The sequence below is a fragment of the Urocitellus parryii genome, chromosome 15 (assembly GCF_045843805.1).
Source record: "Urocitellus parryii isolate mUroPar1 chromosome 15, mUroPar1.hap1, whole genome shotgun sequence".
NCBI classification, from domain to species: Eukaryota; Metazoa; Chordata; class Mammalia; order Rodentia; family Sciuridae; genus Urocitellus; species Urocitellus parryii.
Genome location: NC_135545.1, coordinates 4,572,267 through 4,598,289, shown reverse-complemented (window position 1 = coordinate 4,598,289; position 26,023 = coordinate 4,572,267). Strand labels below are relative to the sequence as shown.

The following is a 26,023-nucleotide window of genomic DNA, read 5'->3' as shown; positions in this document are numbered from 1 at the left end:
ACTCTGATTAGGATATCACAAAGCCAAATTCACATTGTGTCCAACCTGACTCTATTCTACAGATTTAGTAGAAGAAAAAAATTAATGTAGATTGTAGCAATTTATTTCTTCTGACAGAAGACATAGATGACCACGTTTATTAATTTTATTCAATATAGTACTTGAAATCCTAGCCTGAGCAATTAGGTAAGAGAAGGAAATAAAGGACATCCAAATAGGAAAAAGGAAGTCAAAATGTCATTGTCAGCATATTACATTGTTACATAAACTGCAGTCCTTTTCTCCAGTGCCATTCAATTCAACAATTTGGGGGGGGAGTTTTATTGCTTTGCCAGCAAAGGAGAAACACAGGGGACTCCTGTCCCAGGGCCTGTGATTATCCTCATCAGTGGAAATTGTAGGGTTTTTAAAAGAACATTCAAAAGCTTTAATCCAAGAGTGTCCTGGCAGGGGTCCCAGGTGAACCCTGGTAGTGTGTTGAAATTAACTTCTTAATTTGGGAGATAGTTACTTCCTAGATCCTCCTACATCAATTTCTGTGGTGGGTATGTCCTCAAGGACAGATAACTAAGCCTAAAAAGGATAAGAAAAAATAATCTTTTCTCCATAATCCTGTTAGGGAGGGAGAAAGGGAATATATAGAAAAAAAAATTCCCCTATTAAAATAAGCCTTGGTGGGAGCAACACAAAAAAAATTATATTTAAAGCATGAGGTGTGGGGCTGGGGATGTGGCTCAAGCGGTAGCGCGCTCGCCTGGCATGCGTGCGGCCAGGGTTCGATCCTCAGCACCACATACCAACAAAGATGTTGTGTCCGCCGAGAACTAAAAAATAAATATTAAAAATTCTCTCTCTCTCTCTCTCTCTCTCTCTCTCTCTCTCTCTCACACACACACACACACACACACACACACACACATACGCACACACACTCTCTCCTCTCTCACTCTCTCTTTAAAATAAAATAAAATAAAATAAAGTATGAGGTGAACCACCTTAACAATATGATCTTATGTAGAGTAAAACTCAGACACACTGGGAAAAAACAATTGCAATTATTAAACAATTTTAGCAAAATTGCTGGATTTAAATCAACATGCGAAAGTCAGTAGCATTGCTATATGCCATTGGTGAATTATGCAAAAAGGAAATCAAGAAAACAATCCCACTTCCAATAGCTATAAAAATGGTCTACAAATAAATTCAACCAAAGAAGTGAAAGGTTTCTACAATGAAAACTATGAAATATTGATTAGAGAAATTAAAGAAGACACACAAAAAGTTGAAAAATATCCCATGTTCATGGATTGGAAGAAACCATATTTGTAAGGTGTTCAGAGATATTTGAGAGGGATGTCATTGAATCTGTAATCACTTAGGGTATGGACATGTAATAATATTGTTTCTTCTGATCCATGTAAATTGAAAGCCTTTCCATGTATTTGCTTCTCTTTCAGTTTCTTTTGTTAATGTCTTATAATTTGAAGTAAGCAGATCATTCACCTTCTTGATTAAATTTGTCTCTAAGTATTTTATTGTACTTGAGACTATTGTAAATGTGATTTATTAATTTTTTCCTTTTTAGATTGCTTTTTGGGCTAGAGAAACACTGATCTTTATGATGAATTCATATACTGCAGTTTGAGTTCACTGTAATGTTTGTTAGTTCTCAAAGCTTTTCATGGAGTCTTTGGAATAGATATAAAAATGCATGTAGATATATAACATCATCTTTTTTAAAAAAATATCTCCAAATCAGCATTTATTTACCCTTTGAATTTCAAAACATTTATTTTATAAGTCTGGCATTTCATAATCACCTGTCTTGATTGACATGGGCTGACACACATGGTGCTGTCAAGATACACAAGGACAACTGCCAAAGAGTTACAAAAAATAAATCCATGATTCTTAAACAATTGCAACCAAAAAAAAAGGAAAGTTACACATATCAAAACTTTAGATGCATTGCGTTTAAAAGGTTTGTGTACATCATAATTTAAAGAGGCAAAACAAGGTGCTACTGAACCTCACAACAAAGTTTATTATGAAGCTGATGGAAAGGAGCAAGTTGTCTCTCTGTATCAGTTTTCCCTAACAGTTTTCCATTAGCTGAAGAAAGAGGTGAAAGGGCTGAATTCATTTTTGTATGCACAAGATGTACTGCTTAACAAAACACATAGCCTGTGTTGGCTAATTCTCCTCTCTAAACTCCCCAATTACTTTTGCCTAGATTTGCCATAGATTAATAGGCATAGTTAAATGCCTCATTCAGAACACACTTCTTTGCACAATTCAAAAAGGGAGCTCCTGTAGGCTCAAAGCAACCATCAGTCCAGCAATGCCCATGATGATTTATCTGAAACTGCTTCCCAAGAGACAGGAGAGCAGATCTGAGTAGCTGTGATGCCAATACAGATAGGTTTAGCACTAGATATTTAGTGACTGTGGCAAGGAAGAATTGGTGATGATGGGAATGGTGGGTGAAGGAAGGGCCAGGGATCTGAAGGATCTTCAGTTGCCTTCTCCTGCTTCTTCATCCTGCTGGTCGCTTGTCCAGAGGGTGAGGTTGTCTCGAAGCAACTGCATGATGAGTGTGGAGTCCTTATAGGAATCCTCATTTAATGTGTCCAGCTCAGCTATGGCATCATCGAAGGCTTGTTTAGCTAAGAGGCAGGCCTGCTCAGGTGCATTCTGGATCTCCTAGTAGAACACAGAGAAGTTGAGGGCCAGGCCCAGCCCAATGGGATGTGTTGGCTGCATGTGCTCCTTGCTGATTTCAAAGGCCTCCTTGTAGGCTGCCTCGGAAGCTCCTACCACACTGTTTTTCTTCTCCCCAGAAGCCACTTCTGCCAAATAGCGGTAGTAATCACCTTTCATTTTCAGGTAAAACACCTTGCTCTCATACTGGAAATCACTGCAGTTCTTGATGAGGAACTTGCCAAGCAGAGCCAAGACATCATTGCACACTGTCTCCAGCTCCTTCTCAATCTTCTCCCGGTAAGCTTTAACTTTCTCCAATTTCTTTTCATTTCCATCAGACATGGTTTTCTGCTCAATGCTGCTAATGACCCTCCAAGAAGATCAATCGCCGGGCACCAACCACATTCTTAGAGGCCACTGAGAGGAGATTTCCATCTTCCTTGGAGAGAGGTTCATTCAGCTCTGTCACCGCCTTCATGGCGGAGGCCATGTCGTCGTAGCGCTCCGCCTGTTCGGCCAGCCGCGCCCGCTGCAGCAGCTGCTCCCGGTCGGTCCCCCAGGTCGCTCTAGGCCCGGCCTCGCCTCGAGCCCCGCACCGCTCGACCGCCCGCCTGTCCGCTCCCGGGTCGCCGCGGAGGCCGCCGCCGCGCACGCGCACTGGTTCCCCGGTTTGCCAGAGGCTGCAGGCTGCAGGCAGCGCCACCGCGCACGCGCACTGGTTCCCCGGTTTGCCAGAGGCTGCAGGCTGCAGGCAGCGCCACCGCGCACGCGCACTGGTTCCCCGGTTTGCCAGAGGCTGCAGGCTGCAGGCAGCGCCGCCGCTCGCCCTCTCTCTGGCTCGCTCCGCGCGCAGTGGCTGGCGCCCCCGACGCCGCCAAGAGAGGAGAACTATAACAGCATCTTAAAACAGAGAATTTTACTTCTTCCTTTCCATTTTGTATTCCTTTTATTTCTTTCATTGCCAAACTTCTCTTTATAGGACTCCTAGTAGGATATTATACAGAAGTGGTGATGATGAACGTCCTTGGCTGGTTCTTTAACATAGAAAGTTCTCGATTTCTCAATATTGTGTATTTTGTGGGCTGGAGACCTGTGGCATGTGTCCTTATCATCTTGATATACATTACCTCAATTTTCCATTCTTTCAGAGTTTTCTTCAAAAAAAATATTAAATTTTGTCCAAATGACTTGTTTAGTGATGAAATAACCTTAGGCCATATAAGGCCCGGCCTTTGCCCTCAGGTGTTAGGGGGTGATCTCCAGCCTTGAAACATGCAGTCCGATAGCATCCTTGCATTCCTGCTTGCTTGAATACTGAATGTTCTGACAGTCTGATTTGTGAGTGGCTTTAGGAGACATCACATCTATTCCAAACTCTCAAGGAACCCCACTCCCAGGAGTCCCTTCATTCCACGTAACCGTGCACCTCTTGTCTCTTTTACCTGGTGAACCCTATGTCTTGTTACCTCGTAGCTCATTGCCCCTTGTACACTCACACTCAGCAGAGCACATTAACTTATTCACTTTCCATTTCTTCCTTCTCTCTTTCGCTGTCTGCCCTCCCCTTAACAGGCCCTGCACCATCATCCTGTCCCCATTGCCCCTTTTCCATGTTCTCTTTTTTACCCCTTTTATCTGACACCAGCATCACTGCCCAAATCACACCTGATTTCTAGCCACAGGAGTTTGCCTGAATGGTAAACCTCACTGTATTTATTAAAATGACCCATTGTAAATATTGTTTTTGCAGGGTTGGAGACTTCTATGCTGTGCTCATTCCCTGAGGCTGATAAATTAATATTAGTAGCTCTAGTATAAATGAAAACAACAAAAAATGTTAGCTCAGGCTGGTCAAACCATCTGATCCTGCTGCTGGCCCTGGTGAGGGAGACTATTATTACATTGTTAATTGTATGGGTACTGTTCTGTTTCTTCCTCCTGTCCTTCATGGGCTCCCATATTGCCAGACTATATGTATTCATAAAATTATGATATGAATTGGCATTGAATTATGCAACAAAATCCAAAATAATTTATTAACATTTTGCGGATGAGTCCAATGACTGACTTCCAAATTGCATCATTAGCATGTGTTCTTTCATTCACTTGTGTCTGTTTTAAAACCTTCCCAGATATTTTATCTCATTCCATCTGTCTGATAATAGCTAAAATTATGGTTTCATCTTGCAAAATAAAAAAAGCAACTAGATTTGTGGTAGAAAATTACCCAGGGAAGCAAGAAATGCATAGCTCACTGCCAGTCCTTCATATGACAGACCTCAGTATTTCCTGCCCTCTCCAACTGAGACCCTATATGCCTCCAGGGATCAGGGATTAGGAAGAGCCTCTCTAAACACCCCAGTATTCTCTCAAGCCATGGCATGAAGAAACTTATAATTGTTCTTCCCAAGTGGCACCTGGGGAGGAAGCTTCCAGCAGTGTCCTCAGCTCCCCAACCTGCCCACCCATTGCTGCTTCAGGCACAGTGATAATTGCAGGTCCCAGGGGAGGTGAGGTCACAGAGTCACAGACCCATATCTCAGGAGCTGGCCCCTCCCTGCAGCATATATTGTGGCCACTGAGGCCTCTGCACTGAGGTCACCTTCCTGGTAAAGAGAAAGGGCCTGGTGAGTAGGGAACCTCAGTCTGAGAGCAGCATCTGTGAGGGAAATGCATCTCCGGAGTCTGGGTAAGTGATCCCATCAGAACAGGGAACTCTGGATTGAGCCCTATAGGAGCCAGAGCCACACAGGAAGTAGAACAGTTGCTGATGACTGGGCTCAAGACAGGAAATATAATAAGATTCCAGTCACAGCCCCAATCTCTTGTAGCTCCTAATTTAACTAAGGTGGTCCTCACTGGCAGTGATTGCCGTGGTTTAATTCAAGTGAAAATGAAAACTGATTCTCAAGGTGCAGAGAATTAATCTTCATGGTTTCTAGAGATAAACCTGTAATCTCTCATGTTTATATGGAATGGGACAAATTGACACAAATCTGCTAGTCCTGTGTAGGAAGTGATCTGATGGTGATACTTGGCAGTACATTTTCTCTGACTCTGAGCTTGGTGCAGCTAACATAGACAGTACTTGTACCCATCCTGAAACCATCAGTGTTCTATGATTATGGTGAGGTCATTTCTTCTTTAATGTGGAATGAAACATGTATGAAAGAATGTACTTAATTTTTAAAAGTCTCCAACACCACATTTATAGTGTATATCTTTTTTCTTCTTTAAAAATATTCTCCTGATTGTAGTAAATTCACCCTCTGGTCTAGGAATTTGACAGTACAGCTGTCTGGGTATGCAGGGGACATGTAGGGGAGCTCTTCACTGTACATTCAAATTTCTTTGAACATAACGTTTCTATAAACAATGAAGTCATTTTAATTCATGAATTCAAATGGCTGCAGAAATTCTACTGCTTAAAGGAACAAATATGTCAATGGATGACTCCTATTATAATATCATACTCCAAACTTGCTTCCTTAAACGAGTTTTACCTAACTTAGTAATTAATTAACTCATATACGTATCTGTTGAAATCAGTGAATATTTTGTTTCTATTGTATAATCTTTCATCCCATGTTGCTGCTTAATATCCCAAGACATATGACAGAGCCTGGGAATGTGACACATTTCTGTGATAGGGGCTATTGAATTTGTGTTCCTAACACACAACCACATGAGTCATGGGGTAGCTGTCCTGATGTGCAGCCAGTCCTGCCTCCTGCAGGTAACTCACCATCAGACAGATGCCTGTGGGGCTAGAGTCCCCTCAGGGCACTTGCAGTTATTACAATATCTAAATGTTCCTTCATAATTTATATTGGATCAATATCAATCAATGCACAAATATAAATCTTACAAGCAAATAGAATCATTTGACAAGAAAAAGTTATAAAAATATAACTAGTTTGAAGATAACAGAAATGCAGAAAAGCAGAAGTAAATACTGAATCTGATTGAAGAACGCTGCTCATTAGCTTTAGGGATGTGTGGTGTACTATTCTGTGTCTGTTACTGCTCAGCCAGCTTCAAGGCCCTTCTAGTCCCCTAATCAGAGTGTGAATTTAGAGAGATGCTTAAGCTCTGTGTACTCAAGTTCTGCTGGTCATTATGAAAAGCCACTGTAGTTCCTGCCTCATTTCATGAAGATTCACGAATCACCATGTGCCACCTTCATAGCAGGAATTTATAGATTTCATACTTTTCCCTGTTCACACAAACCACATGAAAACATGACGAAAAGGGGAAAATGTGAAGTTAATGTTATGAGAGGAACTCTGGACAGTGGGCAATACTGAATTGTTGTTCAGAGGACACATGCAGCCCAGGCCTCCTGTTCCCCTGCAGGACCCTCTGGATGGGACAGCAGGGAACTGGCAGGATGGCAGCCAGTGATGTGGCTGTAGGCATCATCTTCCTGGCACAGACTGTGGTTGGAGCTCTGGGCAATTCCTCTCGTCTCCTCCATTACCTGGTCCTTTACTTCACTGGGTGCAGGGTAAGACACACAGACTGGATTCTTCAGCACTTGATTGTGGCCAACTTGTTAACTCTCCTGTGTAAAGGAGTTCCCCAGACAATGAAAGCTTTTGGAATGAAAGGTTTCCTCAGTGATTTGGGGTGCAAGCTGCTTTTCTACCTTCACAGGGTGGGAAAAGGTGTGTCCATTGGCAGCACCTGCCTCCTGAGTGTCTTCCAGGCCATTAAGATCAGCCCTGGAGACTCCTGGTATTCAGAGCTTAAAGGGAAATCTCCCAAGTACATTGGTTTCTCCATACACCTGAGCTGGATTCTGTACATCTTTTTAAATGTTATGTTTCCTCTGGTCATGACAGGAAAAGGGAGTAACAGAAACATCACCAGTCTAAAAGATTTTGAATACTGTTCTGTTGTTCGTCGTGACAAAACCACAGACTCACTGCATGCAGCATTGCTAACCTTCCCCGATGCCCTGTGTGTGGGGCTCATGCTCTGGGCCAGCAGCTCCATGGTGCTCATCCTGCACAGGCACAAGCAGAGAATGCAGCACCTTCATAAGTCCAGCTCCTCCAGGTCTTCCCCTGAATCCAGAGCCACCAAAACCATCCTCCTCCTGGTGAGCAACTTTGTCTCTTATTACACAATTTCCTGCATCTGTCAGATTTGTCTGACTCTGGTTTCGAATCCCACCTGGTTCCTGTTGAATACAACTGCAGTAATCACTGGGTGTTTCCCAGCTGTCAGCCCCTTTCTGCTCATGAGCAGCAACTCCAATGCATCCAAGCTCTGGCTCACTTGGATAAGGAATAGGAAAACCCTGTTACCATGAGGAATGTGTAAATTATAAGATTTTGAACAATTCTTAATTTTTATCCATTCTTAACCACAAAATTGAAGGAGTAATTTATGCACAGTGATGTCACTTGTGAATGCGGTTTACATATACACTCCTGTGTTTATGTATGATTGGACATGTATATTTGTGTGTGTGTGGATTAAGTTTATAGCCATCAAGCAATATTTCTGGAAAATTATTTGTAGCAAATGTAAATTTCTGTTTAAATGTAATACTACTTAAAACTTTATTTTTTTCCTCCTGATATCTTGGTTGATATTTTGTTAAAACAAATGGGCTATATTTTTTATTTATCTATTTTTATTTTTGTCTTAGCTATGTCTCTTGGGGAAAATATAAAGGTGAACTTTATGAAACAATCTTCATCTTTTGTCAGTGAAATTAGACCTCTACATTTCACATAATATGGGACATACTGGGATGAAATTGTATAACATCTTCTTCATGACACAGGTTACATTAAATAATCTTTGTTTATTTCCACTGTGATGTTTTATAATATTACATTTTGTTTTTTCAAAAGCTTATCAGAACCCAGACTTATTTAATACATTTACACTTTACATTGGCATTATATGACACTAAAAATGATGTATTTTTGTTACTGATATATATCTTTAAAACATTCTTATGAAGAAGTTGGGCATGCATAGCTCAACAAAATTACACAAACCAGCCACACACCTCACATGAAGCTGCTTGTGAAAAAACCTACCCTTGATTTTTAAGATGACTCTTCTTGCCTTCCCTTAAATATCGCCCAAAGTGACCAGCATTTGACACAGTCACCTCTTTTGTATTGTACATAACACAAACACTTCAGTTTGCACTTTTTCATATTTGATTTAGAAAATCCCATAACTTCATAAATTTGTATTTCTACCTGTTGTCACTGATAGAATTAAACTGCAGGAATTTCAAATAGTTAATTTTAACATTCCTTTCTTGATGTACTCGTGTTCTGATTTGGATATAATTTTTTATAAAGATTTATGATTTGAAAGCTTTGCCTCTGGTGTGATGTGTTGGGATGTCTGAACCTTTGAGAGTGGAGGCAAGGAGATGGGGGTTGGGTCCTGGGGAGGTCACCCTTAAGGATAAGTGATGATCTCCTGGAGTATAGTGTAATGCTCTCAGGAGAATGGGTTGTCCTATAGACTGCAGCTGTCTCCACTCTCTGGTACCCCTGTCCTTCCCTGAGGTCTCTTATGCACATGCTCTCACCAGTGTAATTCAGCTGTCTGTGAGGCCCTCACCAGAGCTGAGCAGATGCTGGCACCATGCTCTTGAATCTCTAGAACTGTGAGCTAAATAAATTCTTTTATCAGAATCCTATGAGGAAAATAAAAAGAGACACAGAGACAAGAAGCAGAGGCAGGAAAGATGGCAGAAAGGCAAAGAGGCCAAACTTCCAAGCTTTATTTATATTGATAGGCTATTTAGGTTATTAGTGCCATAACTACATTATTGTTTGGTGTTCCTTTATTCCCAGGAGCTGTGTGCCTGAGATCAAGTTCCGGGCTGATAAGACTCTAACAAAGAGCCTCCTCATGCAGGACATTGCTTCAGCACCTAGGCATTCTGGGTCTTTGAACAAAATTTTTCCCAGCAACCAGGCATTCTGTGTCTAGCACAGAAACTTCCTAGCCACAGCATGCCACAGTCATGAAGCTATCAGTGACCTCAATCCAAAACACAGAACCCCTACAAAACCCAGTTGTAGATGATTGGTTAATGCAGAAGAAAGAGATCACCAAAACATGAGAGAGTCTTTGTGTGTGGAACGTCAGGATCAGCTCTGGCAGGCAGGTTCTACAATGTGTTGTCATGGGCATCTCAGCTGGGGAAGTGTGCAGCGATGCCCTTGGTATACACCTATGTACCTCTAGGATAAATTTCCTAACAGTTTGAAAGTCTTTGTATGAATTACAACCCACTTGTTCCTCCTATTTTTACCATTATGCTTTTTAAAAAAGAAGGAAAAATGCATTTAATAATTATAACATGAAGAATCATAGGAAATCATTTTGGAATTGAGTCAGGATAAATAATGCTATTATAACATTTACATTTCTCAGATAAACTTGAAAGAAAAAGATCACATATTAGGGCCCTTCTTGTTGTTGCAGACTAACTTGAGCAGAATATTATGCAAAAATAAAATGATAAATAAAACAAAAACAAATAGCAATTGACATTTCTTCCTAATCAATGTATAGAGATAGTTTAAAAGGTAACTAAAAATCTATGATGATAGCAATCAGCAGGATTAGGACTGCTTTGTTAAACATTTAGAACTACATTTCTACTATCCCTATTATCTATAAGCAGGTCATAAAACTAGTTTCCATTTTTGCAGATGACTTAAAAAATAACATATTTGATGTCTCTTTTAGCAATTCCTTTTTTCAACTACACTTTTCACTCAATAAAGGTTAAAGTTATGGTCCTGAAAAATTTCTACATACAAAACACCTTTAAATAACTTCTGATTTCACTTAATGCATTTTCTCACTTGTGGGTATCCATGAGGATTAATTTGAGCATGCACACACATACATAACACATACATGTATAGGTGAGCCAGTTTACCTCTAGGATAAGCTAGATGTTGTGTGAGGTGCACTTGGTCTTTCTAGACACTCTCCTCTGTGTCAAAGAAGGCAGGTAGAGTGTGCTGCAGATGCCTTGAGGCTGTAAGAGGGTCCTCCTCATCTGTTAACCCTCATCACTAGGTCTCCTCACCACAGCTACATGCACATCTGCTTCCCATATAGCACTGGCTCTAAGGTAACTCTGTATAAAACTAAACTAAATATAGAACTGAATCACTTGGAGCTGGGGATGTAGTTCAGTTGGTAGAGTGCTTGCCTTGCATGCACAAGACCCTGAGTTCAATCCCCAGCACCACACCAAAAAAAAAAAAAGAGAGAAAAAAGAAAAGAGAGAGAGAGAGAGAAAGAGAGACAACTGGATCATTTGTACAATCTACTCACTAGTTACATAAAAGTTGGGTGGTTTATGGTACTGTCTATTACCACTCAACCACTTGTAAGACTACCTTCTACCACTGATAAAAAAGATAAAAATAAAATTAGGCACACATTTAACTTCTGCATGCCCAAGTTCTCCTGGTTTTGTATAAAGGAGTCTTAGCAGTGCCTCATGATTGTGAAAATTCCAGAGAAAGAAATAAAGGGCATCAAAATGGGCAATAGCATGTCAAACTGTCACTGTTTCCAAGTGAGATGGTCTTACATATAGTAAAATCCAAACGCCAATTTTTGTTTTGTTTTGATGTGAGTGTCTGGAAAAGTCATGGGAACTTTATGATATGACAACATCTTCTCCCAACCTGGCTGCTGGCATCCCCAGGAGTGAAGGAGAAAATTCAAGGCTCTCCAGCAAAAGGGATGAGGCAGTTTAAGAAAAGTCCTGCTGAGGCTCACAGGCTCTTCCTCAGTGCTGCTCTTCTGTGGTGCCTCCCATTGCCATGGGCTCTCTCCTGCTGCCAGGCTGCATCAGCCAAGGTGGAATACCCTTTGTTCCTGTCCTGAGCCTTGGCACTCTGGTCTTCCTGACCAGACTTCACCATCTGCACATTACTGTGCATGCAAACAGGATTGCTCCTGTGCTGACATTCCAGATGTCATTGACGAGCACCTACCCCAGCCCTGGGAAGTCACATAGGGACTGCCCCCAGCTATAAGACGTGGATCAGAAGGTGTGGCTAAGGGCTGAGGAATAGTGCAGTGTGCAGATGCCAGGTTTCCTAGATCCATCAAGGAAATATTCACTGAAATTACAAGTTAGCTTATTACCTGAGTTCTGTTCTTACTCCAAGCTTAACACATTTCCATGTGAACATGTGTCATGGAGGAATAGTGGTCTTTATTGTCTGGAGAGAAGGAGGCTATAGTTTTGGAAGAAGTGCCACCACTGCATCCTCTTTAATTGGGAGCATTTCTTTGAAACATTCTTCAATGTCAATTTGTTCTGCAGCCAATGGCAGAATGCAGAATTATCTAATTTATTACTACTAAGGAATTCATTTTCGATTCACCTTCCCTGTGGCCTCTCCCATCTCCCTGTCCCTCTGCTTCCTTGCTACAATGAGAGAAGCAGCTCCCCTCTACCACACTCTTCCCCATGTGTTCTGATTCCCCCTGAGCCCACAGCAATGGAGCCAGCCTCCTGTGGACTGAGACCTGAGATCCATGAGCCAAAATGAACTTTTCCTCCTCTAGGTTGTTCTTTGTGGGTATTTGGTCTCAGCAATAAAAATCTGACTAAAACAGAAATTGGTAGCAAGAAGTGGTGCTGCCGCTATGACTAACCTGAGCAAAACAAAGAAATACAGAGCAGTTGAATTGGGCAAGAGAAAGTCAAACTGCCAGTATTTGCACATGAGACGATTTTACATATCAGAAAACCAAACACTCTCAAAAACTACTAGAGCTAATAAACAATATTAGTTTCTGCATGTAAATCAACACACAAAACTGAGTAGCAAATTATATAAAATGGAAATCAAGAAAGCAATATTATTCCAATAACTATAAAAATTGTCTCAAAATAAATTTGACCCAAGAGTTGAAAACTTTAAAACATGGATTTTAAAAAATAAATTAAAGAAGACACAATTTGTGGAAAGACATCCAATATACATAGATTGGAAAAATGGATTTAGTTAAGGTGTCCACGATGTTTTGAGTGATCTACAGATACAATTCAATCTCTATGAAAATATCCATTGGACTTCACATAACTATTAAAAGTAATTTAAAAATTATTTGAACCCTGAAAGTACCAGAATACCCAAAGCAATCTTGAGTAAAAAGAACAAATCACGTGGCATGACACAACCTGACTTCAAAATACACTGCAAAGCTGTAGGAATCAGTACAGCCAGGTGTTGGCATAAAGTCAGACACACAGACCAGTGGGCCAGAAAAGAGAGCCAAGAAGTGGGCCCAGGTCTCCATATCCAACTAACTGACCTTCCACAGCAGTGCTAAGAAGTTACACTGGACAAAGGACAACTTTTTAAACTGATGGTCGAGGGGAAATTGAGTGTCCACATGCTGACAAACAATGACACCCTGTACAAAAAGAAATCAATGCAAAGTGGAGAGAAAACCTAAATGTAAAAAAATATACTGTGAAATAGGTATGTTTAGCCTGATTGGAAAATACCCAAATATGGGCATTGTGTGGAAGTTTCCTTGCCATCAACCACAAGGTAAGCACATCACAGCTGGTACAAAACTGAATCACTATATATGGACAGTATGACTTGAAAAATTATTCAAAATGCTGCTTCTGCATCATAGCACCCACTTAGAACTACCCAAACAATGTGAATTAGACATTCACATATTACTTATTTTTTTAATTGACATTTATCAGAAAACAAGAGAAAAACAAATGCAGGATGCCTCAATTCAAAATGCATGAAATTTATTTTTCCATGAAAAAATACTAAAGATAAAAATTCAAAACTAGATTTTAAGACATAAACTGTAATATCCTAGTGGTTCTCTTATAATCTGGAAGCTTTCGACTTTCAAAGCTGTTTTTCATAGTGTTTTGATATTTTTAGCAGAAGGGTTTTTTTTTAATTCTGGAAAGTTGGGTAGTACCAGATGAAAAATAGCTTTTTTTAGCACCATTTTTAAAATAGCCTTTGTAGCAGGAGTCAGGCCTGGAGTATCCTGAAAGCATCTTCTGGTATCTGTCCAGACACCTGAGCTATTGGAAGCTTCTCCTCTGCCCTGGATGTCTGCTGGACCACAATGTATGCAACAGGTGCCAAGCTAAAGTGAACAGTGTGTGCTGCAGAGTCAGGCTCTGGGAGGAAAGGAGACCCTTGAGGTTCACTCCCTTACACGTCTGGCTACCTCCTCCATCCCTCCATTGCTGTGACCTTTAGAAGTCCATAAGCCTTCATTGTCCTTCACTTCCTCCCACCCTTTCTAATATATATTCCCTGGACCCACATTCTGTAACCTTTTTGAAAACAAAGAAACAAACGCAACCACAAAAAACAGGACAAAACAGAAACCTTTTTTCCCTGTTCCAAGGACCACAGTCTGACCACAATCCTCCTCGCCTTCAGTGGCTCCTGCAAACTCTGTCACCTGTGTTCCTTTCCCTTCTCTGTATCTACTCCCAAATCTAGTGTCAGCCTGTTCCTGTGTCCTCTGCCTAACACCCTCAAATCCACAGTGCTCAACCTCCAGGCACCTCTGCTCCTCTGTGAAGTGCATGCTGCCCCTGACCACCATCCACCACCCTGCAGCCCTGCCCCTTGCTCCTAGGTGCTTCAGTGCACTCACAACCAGGGGCCCCACCCTCAGGTTCCCTCCCTTCCTGTGCACATTCTTCCTCCCTCCCCATGTCTGTCCCCTCCCCAGGCTCCACCACCTTTGCTTATACTCTGGATCCACCTCAGTCACTGTCCACCAAGGTGGGCTCCTCCTCTCCTGATCTTTGCCCACAGCAGGTCTCCACATGCTTCCCACTGACCATTGGCCCCCATTGCCAATGTCTTGTGTTGCCATCACACCCTTGTTCCTGTCACCTTGCCATCCACCCACCTGGAACCCAGTGGGTTTATGCCTGTGCCTTCCTGGCCCACTCTTCCCTTTGTAGTCATAGCCTGGCATTGGCCTTAACCTTGGAGCAACACGTGACATGCTTCTGCCTTCCCCCCTCTCTCCTCTCCATCATCTTTAGACCTGGCCCTTCAGGCTCACTGCTCCACCATCTCACGTCTGTCGGCCATTTCCCTGTGCCCTGTGCTCACTCTTGTCCATCACACAGCCGTGCTCTGTCCCTCTCTCAACACATCACTGTTAACAGTGGCCCTGGGTGTTTTTAGTAAATGCCCTTGAGTGCCAGGGCTCACAGGTGAGGGAGTGCTGAGGCAGCCACTGGAGGAAGGTGAGGCCTGAGCCTCTCAGCAAGCCTCCAGGCAGGTTCCAGAGGGAGCATTCCCCAGGATGTGCAGGGCCAGCTCCACCTCTCTCCTCATCCCTGGGCCTCCATTCATATGCTCTGCATTCTCATCACGTGAAAGGTCCTTCTTGGGAAGAATCTGTTCATTCCACAGGTAAACCCACTGCTGTTGGAGCTAGTTTCATATCTTGGAAACCCAACATTTACCACCCCACTTCCCTACCTTCTAAATATTGACATTTCCCTAGGAACTTACCACAATACTGAGGGGTTTGCCATATCAGAATCCCCAAAAACTCAACTTTTCCATAAAATTAGACTTTGCCTTAAATAAGTGAAGCCTTAAAACTCAAGCTCTTTCAAACATTCCCCAAAGAGTCCACTTTCAACAGAAAAACCTCAGTGACTCATGTGGCCTTCTCAGAAGATATCACATGGGTGACAGGCAGGGACAGATTTACTAGGTCATGGAGTGTATATCAATAAATGTTCCTATAATAATTGCTTTTTACCAAAGTCCCTCCAGGATGCTGTCACCCAGGAAGCCTCATGTATCTTCCCCTCCCCTTTGCAGGTCTCCACCTGTGGGACCTGCTGTGACACTTCTCACAACCCTGCCTACACCAGCAACTGCACTGTTTATAGAGGAATCAAATCTCCTAAGACTACAACCTAGGGAAAACTGATGAATGTATTCTGATTCACAAAGATGTAAGTGCTATTTTTAAAAGCGTAAGTAAGACATGCCCTTCTATCCTCCTGTTTTGAAAGACAGCTGCCGGTGTTTTCACAAAATGTGAAAGTGTGAGATTACACTGCAACCCTTGATCAGATCCCAGCAGAAGACATGCGCTTCCTAGATAGAACCCAGGGCTTCCTTCCTTGTGGCACCACAGGCAGCAGGAGCACTGTGCTCCCACCAGCCTTCCTCTCTCCTGCCAACTTCAGTCTGGGTGTGTGGGGTGGCCCAGCTGGAAGCTGAACAGAAAAGGAGTTTGCATCACATCACAAGATCCCTGCATGTAGGGAGACAAATATTGTAAGGAGAACTGCTAACACACCTGCCTTGTTCCTTGCACTGGAGAGAGACATTATCTTTATTTCACTGTGCAGTAAAGAGTTCTCTCTTTATTCCAATAGCTAATGCTGAATCTGTCTTCACAAGCTCTGTTTTCACAGGAACCCAACAAAAGACAATTTGGAACAAAAAGTTTCTGTGAGTTATGAACTTACTGGCGATGCTAAGGAGAATTATCCTCCCACAAGGTCCACACTCATTTATTCACTGCATTTGCTCCAGGCCAAATTTCCAGGAGAAAAGCACTTGATTCAAATGACCTGGAAGGACTGGGGATTGATCCATTCCATTTGCCCAACAGGAACTAGGATGGCTAGTGAACATGATGTGAAAACATGCAATCACGTACTTATGATACAATGGGGCAACGTTTGACTTGTATTCTGATGCTGGGGACTGAACCCTGGGTGCTTTACCACTGAGCTTCATCTCCAGCCCTTTTCTTTCTCATTTTTGAGACAGGGTTTTACTAACTTGCTGAGGCTGGCCTTTAAGTTGGGTTGCTCCTGCCTCAGTTCCCTGAGTTCCTGGGGTTTCATGCACATGCCACAGCACCCAGCAGGACTTTGTATTCTTTATGCAGATGAAACAGAGCCTGGATAAAGTGGATACAGTGGACTCACGGCTCATGAGAATAAAGGGGCTGACAGTGGGGAAACACACTGCTATTAGGTCATTGGTGTCCACCAGCCACCCTGTGGGGATGGAAAATAGACCAATATGAACGTTCAATAGGGAGGAGAGGGTGTGGAAAGTCACAAAGGTGCCCACAAGGACAAGGATTCTCTGGGTGGCTCTGGACTCTGGGGATGTTCTGGGGGAAACTTTGATGCTGTGAATGTGCTGAACCCTCTGTTTGTGCCTGTACAGAAGGAGAACCATGGAGCCACTGGACCAGATCATGAGCATAGAAAAGACAACCTCAGGAAATGCAAATAAGGCTGCATATAACAAGTTGGTTATTTTGTCACGACCTGCAGAAGAACAGTACCCAAAGTCTCTTCTCTCTGTCAGGTTTTCACTACTCCATTTGCTGAGCATATAGAGAGGAAAAATGATATTCACCACCATGTACAGGATCCAGCAGAGGGAAATGGAGAAGCCAATGTACTTGGGAGCTCTTCCTTTGAGATCCTTCCAACAGAGGTTCATGGGGCTGATGGTGATGTTCTGGAAGATGCTCAAGAGGCAGGTGATGAAAATGGACACACTCCTGCCCACTCGCTGAATGTACAAAACAAGTTTGCATGCTAGGTCATTGAAGAAATGCTTCAAACCAAAAGCTGTGATTGTCTGGGGAATTCCTTTAGAGAGAATGACCAAGGAGTTGGCTATAATTAGGTGCTTGAGAATCATATCTGTGGACTTTAAAGTACAGTCATTGTAGGAAAGGACTAAATAATAATAAAACAGAGAGAAATTTCCCAGAATTCCAACAGCAACCTGTGTTAAGAACATCAGTCCTATTGCCACATTCCAGGAGGTCATATTGTCATTCAGCACATCGTCCTTTATATTATGTCAACAGTCATTCCTCTGAGCAAAATGACTCATTTACAAAACCTGTACCAAGCACCATTGTGAGCACCTGTATCTACTTGCTAACTGCAAAGCTGAGGCAGGAGAATCACTGCAGCACAGAAATTTCAAGCCAGCCTGAGCAACATAGTGAGATTCCCTTCTTAAAATAACTTTTTGACACCAAGAGCAGCTTTCATTGCATACACCTGCAGGATTTCAAAAACCTCAAGGTGCACAAGTTACTGGGGAGAATTGACAGGGTGCTTTCTGGAAAACTGAGCCTTGATGATCAGGTGATGCTAACCTGGGAAGAGCAATAGAAAGTGAGAGCAAAGTCATAGAATTGAGCATTTTATGTTTCAGAATGAACCGATATTTGCTACTCAATTGGAAAAGGAACTTCAATCAACATTGTCTCCATACAACAAATCAGATCTCAGAGAATTTCTGAGCTACACTTTAAAGTAAGCAGTGGACCTTTTATAATAACAAAAAGAATATTTCTGAGGTCTTAAGTAAGAAATGTTTATTAAAAAGCACAAGGACATCAAACATATTGTTGAAATGAGAAGTTAAGGTAAATTAAATTAAATTAACTTTTATTAGATGCCATACATACCCAGGGTGAGTGAGTCTGATGTATCCAATGCTAACAGTCTTTCAAATTGCATAATAGATTAAAAATCGGCAAACCTTTCCAAAAGGTACTTAAGAAAGAAAAGGCTTAATTCAATGAATAATAAACATGGGGAGGAAGTTCATTGTTTTTATTGAAGCCACTCCCCAGTATACGAACAAGCCAACTAGACTCTAAAATAAAATGGTAGGAAGCACCACAATTGGGAAGGATGAAGATAGGCCAGGGATCTCCTGAACTGGCAATGGGTACTAAAATTGGTGCCAAGGTTGCAAAACTGGTGGTGTCCACTTACCGGATCAGATATAAAACTCTGTGCCAGCAATTCCAAACTGACAAATGCACATGCTGTCCCACAAAATTGCCCTGTCTCTACTTTTAATGAATGTAAGACTGACCCAAGTTTGAAATCCACACGGGAAGAGGGAGAGGGAGGAGGTGAGGTACAGGAAAGCAGTGAGGACTTAAGTGGAGCTAATTATATGCTGAGCATGCATAGTTATGTCATAGTGAGCCCCAGTATTATGTGTAACTATAATACACTAATAAAATGTGAAAAACAAACGAGGAGGAAAAATTATGAGAAATCAAAATAGACGTTACAAAATGCTGTGCTTTTATTATTTAAGATAAATGAATGGAAGAAAATCCCCTCTAAACAGTTCCACAGCAGAAATATGCATTTGTTGTCATTCCTGGAATAAAAACATACTGAAATCTATAAAGAAATAATTCAAAAATATTACTTGGCTCATAAACTATGAAAAATGATGTACTGATACCTGAGAATGTAGTTCATGGTAGAAATGAAGTCCTCACTGATTTAAGGCTGAAAGTTTCTCTTCCCTGAGAGCTACATTAGTGAAACTGTCAGTAATGAAGCAGGATTTGTGGAGGACACTTCTATATAAGAGGTATGTCAGTAGAAGCTGGAGCATGTGAGTTCAGTGCTGAATAAAATAAAAAACAAAAGAAAAAGTCATGAGTTTGTGATTAATGTTGGGATATTATTCAGCCATGGGAAATCACAGATTCATTTGGTTCTGACAACACTGACCATCTCTCATCACTATAATGTTACCTTCTCTGTGTGAACAGCAGGGAGAGAGTCTCATCTCAGCCACAGCAGCACAGGCATTCAGAGGAGACGTGGTTCCTGTCTCCCATAGGTGATTGGAATGTAGAGCTGGAAAAGAACATCTTTTAATCCAGAACAGCCCCAAGTGGGGTGATCCAAATGGATTCAGTCTTTCTTTACTATAGGCATGAAGACATTACACACACAGCCATCGCAGCAGTCAAAATGTATCCTAAGGTCTGCCTAAAGTAATGTGAAGAGCAAAGCAGTTGTCCTTAAGCCCCTTCCAAATCAGAATTCACTGTCAATGGTATTATTCACCTAGAAATATCCTCAGTGGATTTTTTTATTAAATAACATTGGGAATCAAAAACAATTGGCAACAGTTCAGCCACATGACTCCTTTACTAACACAGCACACAACAAACAAATGTTCCTCTCCCTGGTCTCTATTGGCACTAAATGTGTTTCATCCCCAAATCCTTTCCAGAACTGAGCACTTTCTCAAAGTTACCCCTTTTCACACGTTGCCTCTGTGACAAAAAATAAAAAACAGAAACTACTCTCCATGCTTCCTGTGTGCAAGGTGCTGGGCTCAGTGTGAGGTCCTGACAACAGCATGGAGGGAGGGAGGAAGCTGGGCCCTGAGATAAAGGTCTGTGCTCCTGTGACCTCACTTCCCCTCAGGGCTGCAATTATCACTTCACCTGGAGAGGCAATGACAGTGCAGGCCTGGGGAGCCCAGGACAAGGCTGAAAAACTTTCTCCACACTTGTTAATTACCAAGACAATTATGATTTCCTTGTTAGTGACTTCTTAATAATTGTTGAGGCATTTGAGAGAGTCTATTGATTTTACATGATCCTTGGGGGTTGAGAGGGTGTCATATGGAAGGTTAAGGAAATATTGAGGTGTGACCTATGAAAGACAGAGAATTCTGAGTCTCACTGGACTCCAGGCTTCTCTCAGTGTTTGAGGCTAAGTCTTGCTAATTCTGTCTTCTTTCCTCTCCTTCTCCATCTCTTCTCTGGTGGGGGGAGCCTGGGGCCTGGAACAGGGCCTATTCTGTGGTCCTGTGGCCTCAGCTCCAGGCAGGCTGGGGTATGGAGAGTACAGACCACACCAGAGCAAATGCTCATGATTGTGACATCTGATGGTGTCATCACAACCATCCCTTGGCCATGGAGCTTGTCGCTAGGAAGGAAGACTCAGTTGGAGAGTAGCCAACAGGATGGGTCACTTGGAGCATCTGCAGAGGGGCACTGAGTGGGGGCATGAGGGGCTGAAGCCTTATGAACAGAAAACCTGTCCCCAGCACTTGGAAGGACCTGGGTTTCAGTGATGACATCTGGGTTATGGTGTAACCCCTGTCCACTCATATTTTCAGATTTTATTCAGCATATTTCATGGAGTCTTGAAGGAGCCAGTGCAGCCTGGAGATTCCCAGAGATGAGCTGCTAAACCATAACTTCATGCAGCACCACTGCTCTGTGGTACAGCAGCAGTGAACATGTGTGGCCCGGGTGCAGAAGTCAGCAGCCCAGAGTAAGCTGCAGCTGTCGGAGTAAAAGCAGAACATCTAGCACAGGCATGTGCAATGCTCAGGGTTAACTTCAACCTTCAGACGTGTGAGAGAGGATGGACTACAAGGAGATCATGGAGAGGGGGGCTCCCAGCAGCCTGCCACTGTGACCCCTGGAAAGGATGATCAGGGCCCCTGGGCTGTGCTCCATCTGTGATCAATCACCCCCTGGTGAAGAGTGTCTGTCTTGCCTCTCTCATCAATAAGCTGTTTAAAAATTCCCAGGAACATGGTGGACTCAGGGTCTGGCCACACTAGAGACCAGACAGATGAACAGGTGTTGTTACTGTGAGGATTACGTGGCCAGGTGCCTCCCTGGCATGCAGCCTCCTGTCCCCAAGGCCTGTGAGAACCAGCCTCTGTGTGATGACGTGGTCAGGAGCCAGAGCTTGGCGTGATATTTGCACATTTTGAGGAGATACAGGAGAGCTGGACCAGCTGCTAGAAAGAGAGGGACATCAGAAAAGCCCGATCCCTCAGGAAGCTGGGCATTGAGTCCCCCACTGTCCTTTATGCCTCTGCTGAGCCTGAGCCTCTCTCCTCCTGCAGGTCTAGCACTGAATGTCCCTGACGCCCTTTGCTCAGCTTTTCAAGACAGAAAACTCCAATTCCTTCTTTGTGCAGTATCTCTTCCCCTAATTTGTCTTTAGATTCTCAGTCTGTGGGGGACAGTCCCCATCATTGTATTTTTTCTGCCAAGGGTCCCTGATTCCAAGTGTTTTCAACAGATTTGTCTTTATCAGAGGATCAGGATGGGATGAGGAATTCCTAATCCCCCATCCTCCAAATCCAGGGCACCAGAGCAGGCTGCCTGTGGATTCAAAGCCTCACTAACAGGCAGCTCTGGGGTCTGATGTCCAGAAGAAGCAGGAAGAGTGGAGCCAAAACCTCTCAAGTAACTATGAGCCCAGTCAGTGTCCCTGGATGATGGCCCTCAGGGAAAGACTGATCACTGAGCCAAGCACATCCCTGTTTATCCATCTTTAAGGTGCAGGCTCCACTGGCCAGCAGGTGTGCAGGATGGATGCTGAGGATTCCCAGGTGAGCCTTTTCCCTTTCTCATAATGAGGGTGCCAGTGTTGTGGGTGGGCATTCGACTGTTGGGTTCAAATGCTCAGAAAAACCTGCTGTCTGGCTTTTGCTGACATCGGGTAGAGACTGCCTGTGTGGCATGCCCATAATAGTGCCGTAAAACCCACTCCAGCCTGGGTTATGTTTTATAATTATCTATTTTTATGAATTTCTTTGGATGAATATTTCATTGTTTTTTGGAGAAGGATCCATGACAGTAGAATTTATTTTGACATCGTTACAAATCCATGGAATATATCTTATTTTAATTCTGTTCCCAGTACCTGTCTTTTCTCTTAGCTCTCCTAACACCTACTCCATTTCCTCTACTGATCTCTCTGCCATGTTCCCATAGTTATTTTTTAAAGTCATTTTTTGTTAATGTACAGGATGGTGACCTTCCTTGTGATATATTCCTATATGTGCACAGAAAATTCATGTCAGATTTATTCCATGCCCTTCCTTTTCCCATCCTCATCCCTCCCCTTAATTCCCCTTAATTCCACTGAATTTCTACTCTATTCTGTGCCCCCTGTCCCTGATTGAGGCATAGCTTCCACATATCAGAGAAAATATTTGAACTTGGTTTTGGGGATTGGTGTATTTCACTTTGGTATTGTCCTATTCTCTAGATCCTCAGGCTAGCATCATTCTAAATGGAGAAAAACTGAAGGCATTCCCTCTAAAATCTGGAAGAAGACAGGGATGCCCTCTCTCACCACTTGTATTCAATATAGTTCTCAAATACTGGCCAGAGCAATTAGACAGACAAAAGAAATTAAAGGCATTAAGATAGGAAAAGAAGAACTTAAATTATCACTATTTACAGATGATATGATCCTATACCTAGAAGATACAAAAGGGGTCTACAAAGAAACTACTAGAGCTCATAAATGAATTCAGCAAAGTGGCAGAATATAAAATCAACACGCATAAATCAAAGGCATTCCTGTATATCAGTGACAAATCTTCTGAACTGGAAATGAGGAAAACCACCCCATTCACAATATCCTCAAAAAAAATGAAATACGGTTAAGGTCCACAGGCGTGCGTGAGCAGTGCTGCGACTAGGGGAATCCCCATCGCCAGACCTCCCAGCTCACATCTCAGCATCTGGCGCCATCACGCCCTGTCCTCGGAGGGCCACAGATGTCTTTAACTCCAAAAACCTGGCCGTTCAGGCAGAAAAGAAGACCTTGGGTAAAATGGTGTCCAAATCCATCGCCACCACATTGATTGATGACACGATCAGCGAGGTGCTGGACAAGCTCTACAGAGTGACCAAGTTGTACACCCAGAACAAGAAGGAGGCTGAGAAAATCATCAAAAACCTCATCAAGACAGTCATCAAGTTGGCCATCCTTTACAGGAATAATCAGTTTAATCCAGACTAGCTGGCACTGATGGAGAAGTCCAAGAAGAAAGTCCACCAGCCTGCTATGACGGTGGTCAGTTTCCATCAGGTGGATTACACCTTTGACTGGAACGTGCTATCCAGGCTGCTGAATGAGTGCAGAGACCTGCTCCACCAGATCATCCAGCGCCACCTCACTGCCAAGTCACATGGACGGGTTAATAATGTCTTTGATCATTTTTCAAATTGTGAATTTTTGGCTGCCATATATAATCCCTTTGGAAATTTTAAACCTCACTTACAAAAACTTTGTGATGGAATCCACAAAATGTTGGATGAAGAGAACATAAGAGTATGTGAGTTAAGATTTTGACTGATTGTGATTTATTTGAAGTTGGAGCACTGCTGATTCATGAAGGAACAAAAGAATTTTATAAAAAGTTTATGCATATTTCAGAAAGACTTTGCCCAATTCAACTATCAGACATTAATGGTAGTACTTTCATGAGGTTTTATTGGAAGAAAACATTGCCAAAAGTTCTGGCTAAAAGCTTGTTAATGGGTGAGAGATCATGAGAAAATGTATGGCTGGTAATGCACATGTAGAGTTATATAAAAGAGAAACAAGTACGGCTCCAAACTTTAAGATGTTTTTAGGGCAATTATTGGTGGCACACTGGATATTTCTGATATGTACAAAATTACATATTTTGGTTGACTTTTATTCCTTACTATGTATATGCTCTTTTATGAAGCCAAGAGCTTTTTCTTGCTGTCATTGCTCCTTTTGAACCAATTCTATTTTCAGGCATACCTACTCTTGATTCTTGTGTAATAGATTATGTCATTGACATTCTAAAATTAATTCTGAGGCAGTCATGTTAAACCCTCAGAAAAACAAAAGAAAACCTCCATATATGAAATCAGTACTGTGGTAGTGAATTAATTAGACATTATGAGTTATGTCCAATGGAAGGAATATGCTTCTGAAAAAAAAGTACTTCTTCTTTTGTTCCAACAATGACACTCAAATTCTCAAAAACGTAATGGCACATTATTGCTTTGAAATGCTGGCTTCGAGTTCTCCTTGATGTTGTCTTTGAAAGTGTGCTGATAAAATCTCCATTATTAACGTCCATTTCATGTGTTAGAGACCAAGAGATAATATATCTATCAATTGGTTTGATATTGAGGCAATAAAAATGGATATCTTTAATAAAGTAAAAAATATATTCATTTTAGAGATGAACCCAACAAAATAACTTAGGAGCATGTGGGACAAAAGGGAAGAAAGGATGTTGCTAAAGAACATGAGCAAAAAGATGAATGTGTTTTGTTGTTTAAGAAGGTTTGATAAATAAACAATATCACCTTTTAATTTACCTAAAAAAATTTAAAAAATTTAAAAAATGAATAAATAAAATACTTGGGAATCAACCTAACAAAAGAGGTGAAAGATTTATACAATGAGAAGTACAGAACCCTAAAGAGAGAAATAGAAGTAGATCTTAAAAGATGGAAAAATATACCCTGTTCATGGATAGCCAGAACTAACATCCACATAATGGCGATATTACCAAAAGTTCTCTATAGGTTCAATGCAATGCCAATCAAAATCCCAATGGCATTTCTTGTAGAAATAGATAAAGCAATCATGAAATTCATATGGAAAAATAAAATACCCAGAGTAGCAAATGCAATTCTAAGCAGGAATTGTGAATCTGGAGGTATAGCGATATCAGATTTCAAACTGTACTACAGAGCAATAGTAACAAATACAGAATGGTACTGGTACCAAAACAGGCAGGTGGACCAATGGTACAGAATAGAGGACACAGTAACCAATCCACAAAACTACAACTTTCTTATATTTGATAAAGGGGCTAAAAGCATGCAATGGAGGAAGGATAGCATCTTCAACAAATGGTGCTGGGAAAACTGGAAATCCATATGCAACAAAATGAAACTGAATCCCTATCTCTCACCATGCACAAAAGTTAACTCAAAATGGATCAAGGAGCTTGATATCAAATCAGAGACTCTGCGTCTGATAGAAGAAAAAGTTGGCTCCGATCTACATATTGTGGGGTCGGGCTCCAAATTCCTTAATAGGACACCCATAGCACAAGAGTTAAAAACAGGAATCAACAAATGGGACTTACTCAAACTAAAAAGTTTTTTCTCAGCAAGAGAAATAATAAAAGAGGTAAATAGGGAGCCTACATCCTGGGAACAAATCTTTACTCCTCACACTTCAGATAGAGCCCTAATATCCAGAGTATACAAAGAACTCAAAAAAAATAAGCAATAAGAAAACAAATAACCCAATCAACAAATGGGCCAAGGACCTGAACAGACACTTCTCATAGGAGGATATACAGTCTATCAACAAGTACATGAAAAAAATGCTCACCATCTCTAGCAGTCAGAGAAATGCAAATCAAAACCACCCTAAGATACCATCTCACTCCAGTAAGATTGGCAGCCATTATGAAGTCAAACAACAAGTGCTGGCGAGAATGTGGGGAAAAGGGTACACTTGTACATTGATGGTGGGACTGCAAACTGGTGCGGCCAATTTGGAAAGCAGTATGGAGATTCCTGGGAAAGCTGAGAATGGAACCACCTTTTGACCCAGCTGTTGCCCTTCTCGGACTATTCCCTGAAGACCTTAAAAGAGCATACTATAGGGATA

The 26,023-nt window shown here is 41.9% G+C and overlaps 2 protein-coding genes and 2 pseudogenes across 2 annotated transcripts; 2 read left to right on the top strand and 2 right to left on the bottom strand.

Annotated features, from left to right (window-relative positions):
• Positions 1–2,413: 2,413 nt before the first annotated feature.
• Positions 2,414–3,247, bottom strand: LOC144250401 (14-3-3 protein eta pseudogene; annotated as a pseudogene).
• Positions 3,248–7,093: 3,846 nt separating this feature from the next.
• On the top strand, positions 7,094–8,020 carry LOC144250478 (vomeronasal type-1 receptor 4-like). Its single transcript, XM_077793314.1, has one exon. The coding sequence runs from the start codon at positions 7,094–7,096 to the stop codon at positions 8,018–8,020; it is 927 nt and encodes a 308-aa protein (XP_077649440.1).
• A 6,988-nt stretch (positions 8,021–15,008) lies between these two features.
• On the bottom strand, positions 15,009–17,573 carry LOC144250477 (vomeronasal type-1 receptor 4-like). The gene is made up of 2 exons (XM_077793313.1): positions 16,560–17,573; positions 15,009–15,146 (listed from the first exon to the last, which is right to left on the bottom strand). Exons 1-2 carry the CDS (start codon positions 17,571–17,573, stop codon positions 15,009–15,011), a joined length of 1,152 nt encoding a protein of 383 aa, XP_077649439.1.
• A 5,549-nt stretch (positions 17,574–23,122) lies between these two features.
• On the top strand, positions 23,123–23,701 carry LOC144250476 (tumor necrosis factor alpha-induced protein 8 pseudogene; annotated as a pseudogene).
• The last annotated feature ends 2,322 nt before the right edge of the window (positions 23,702–26,023 follow it).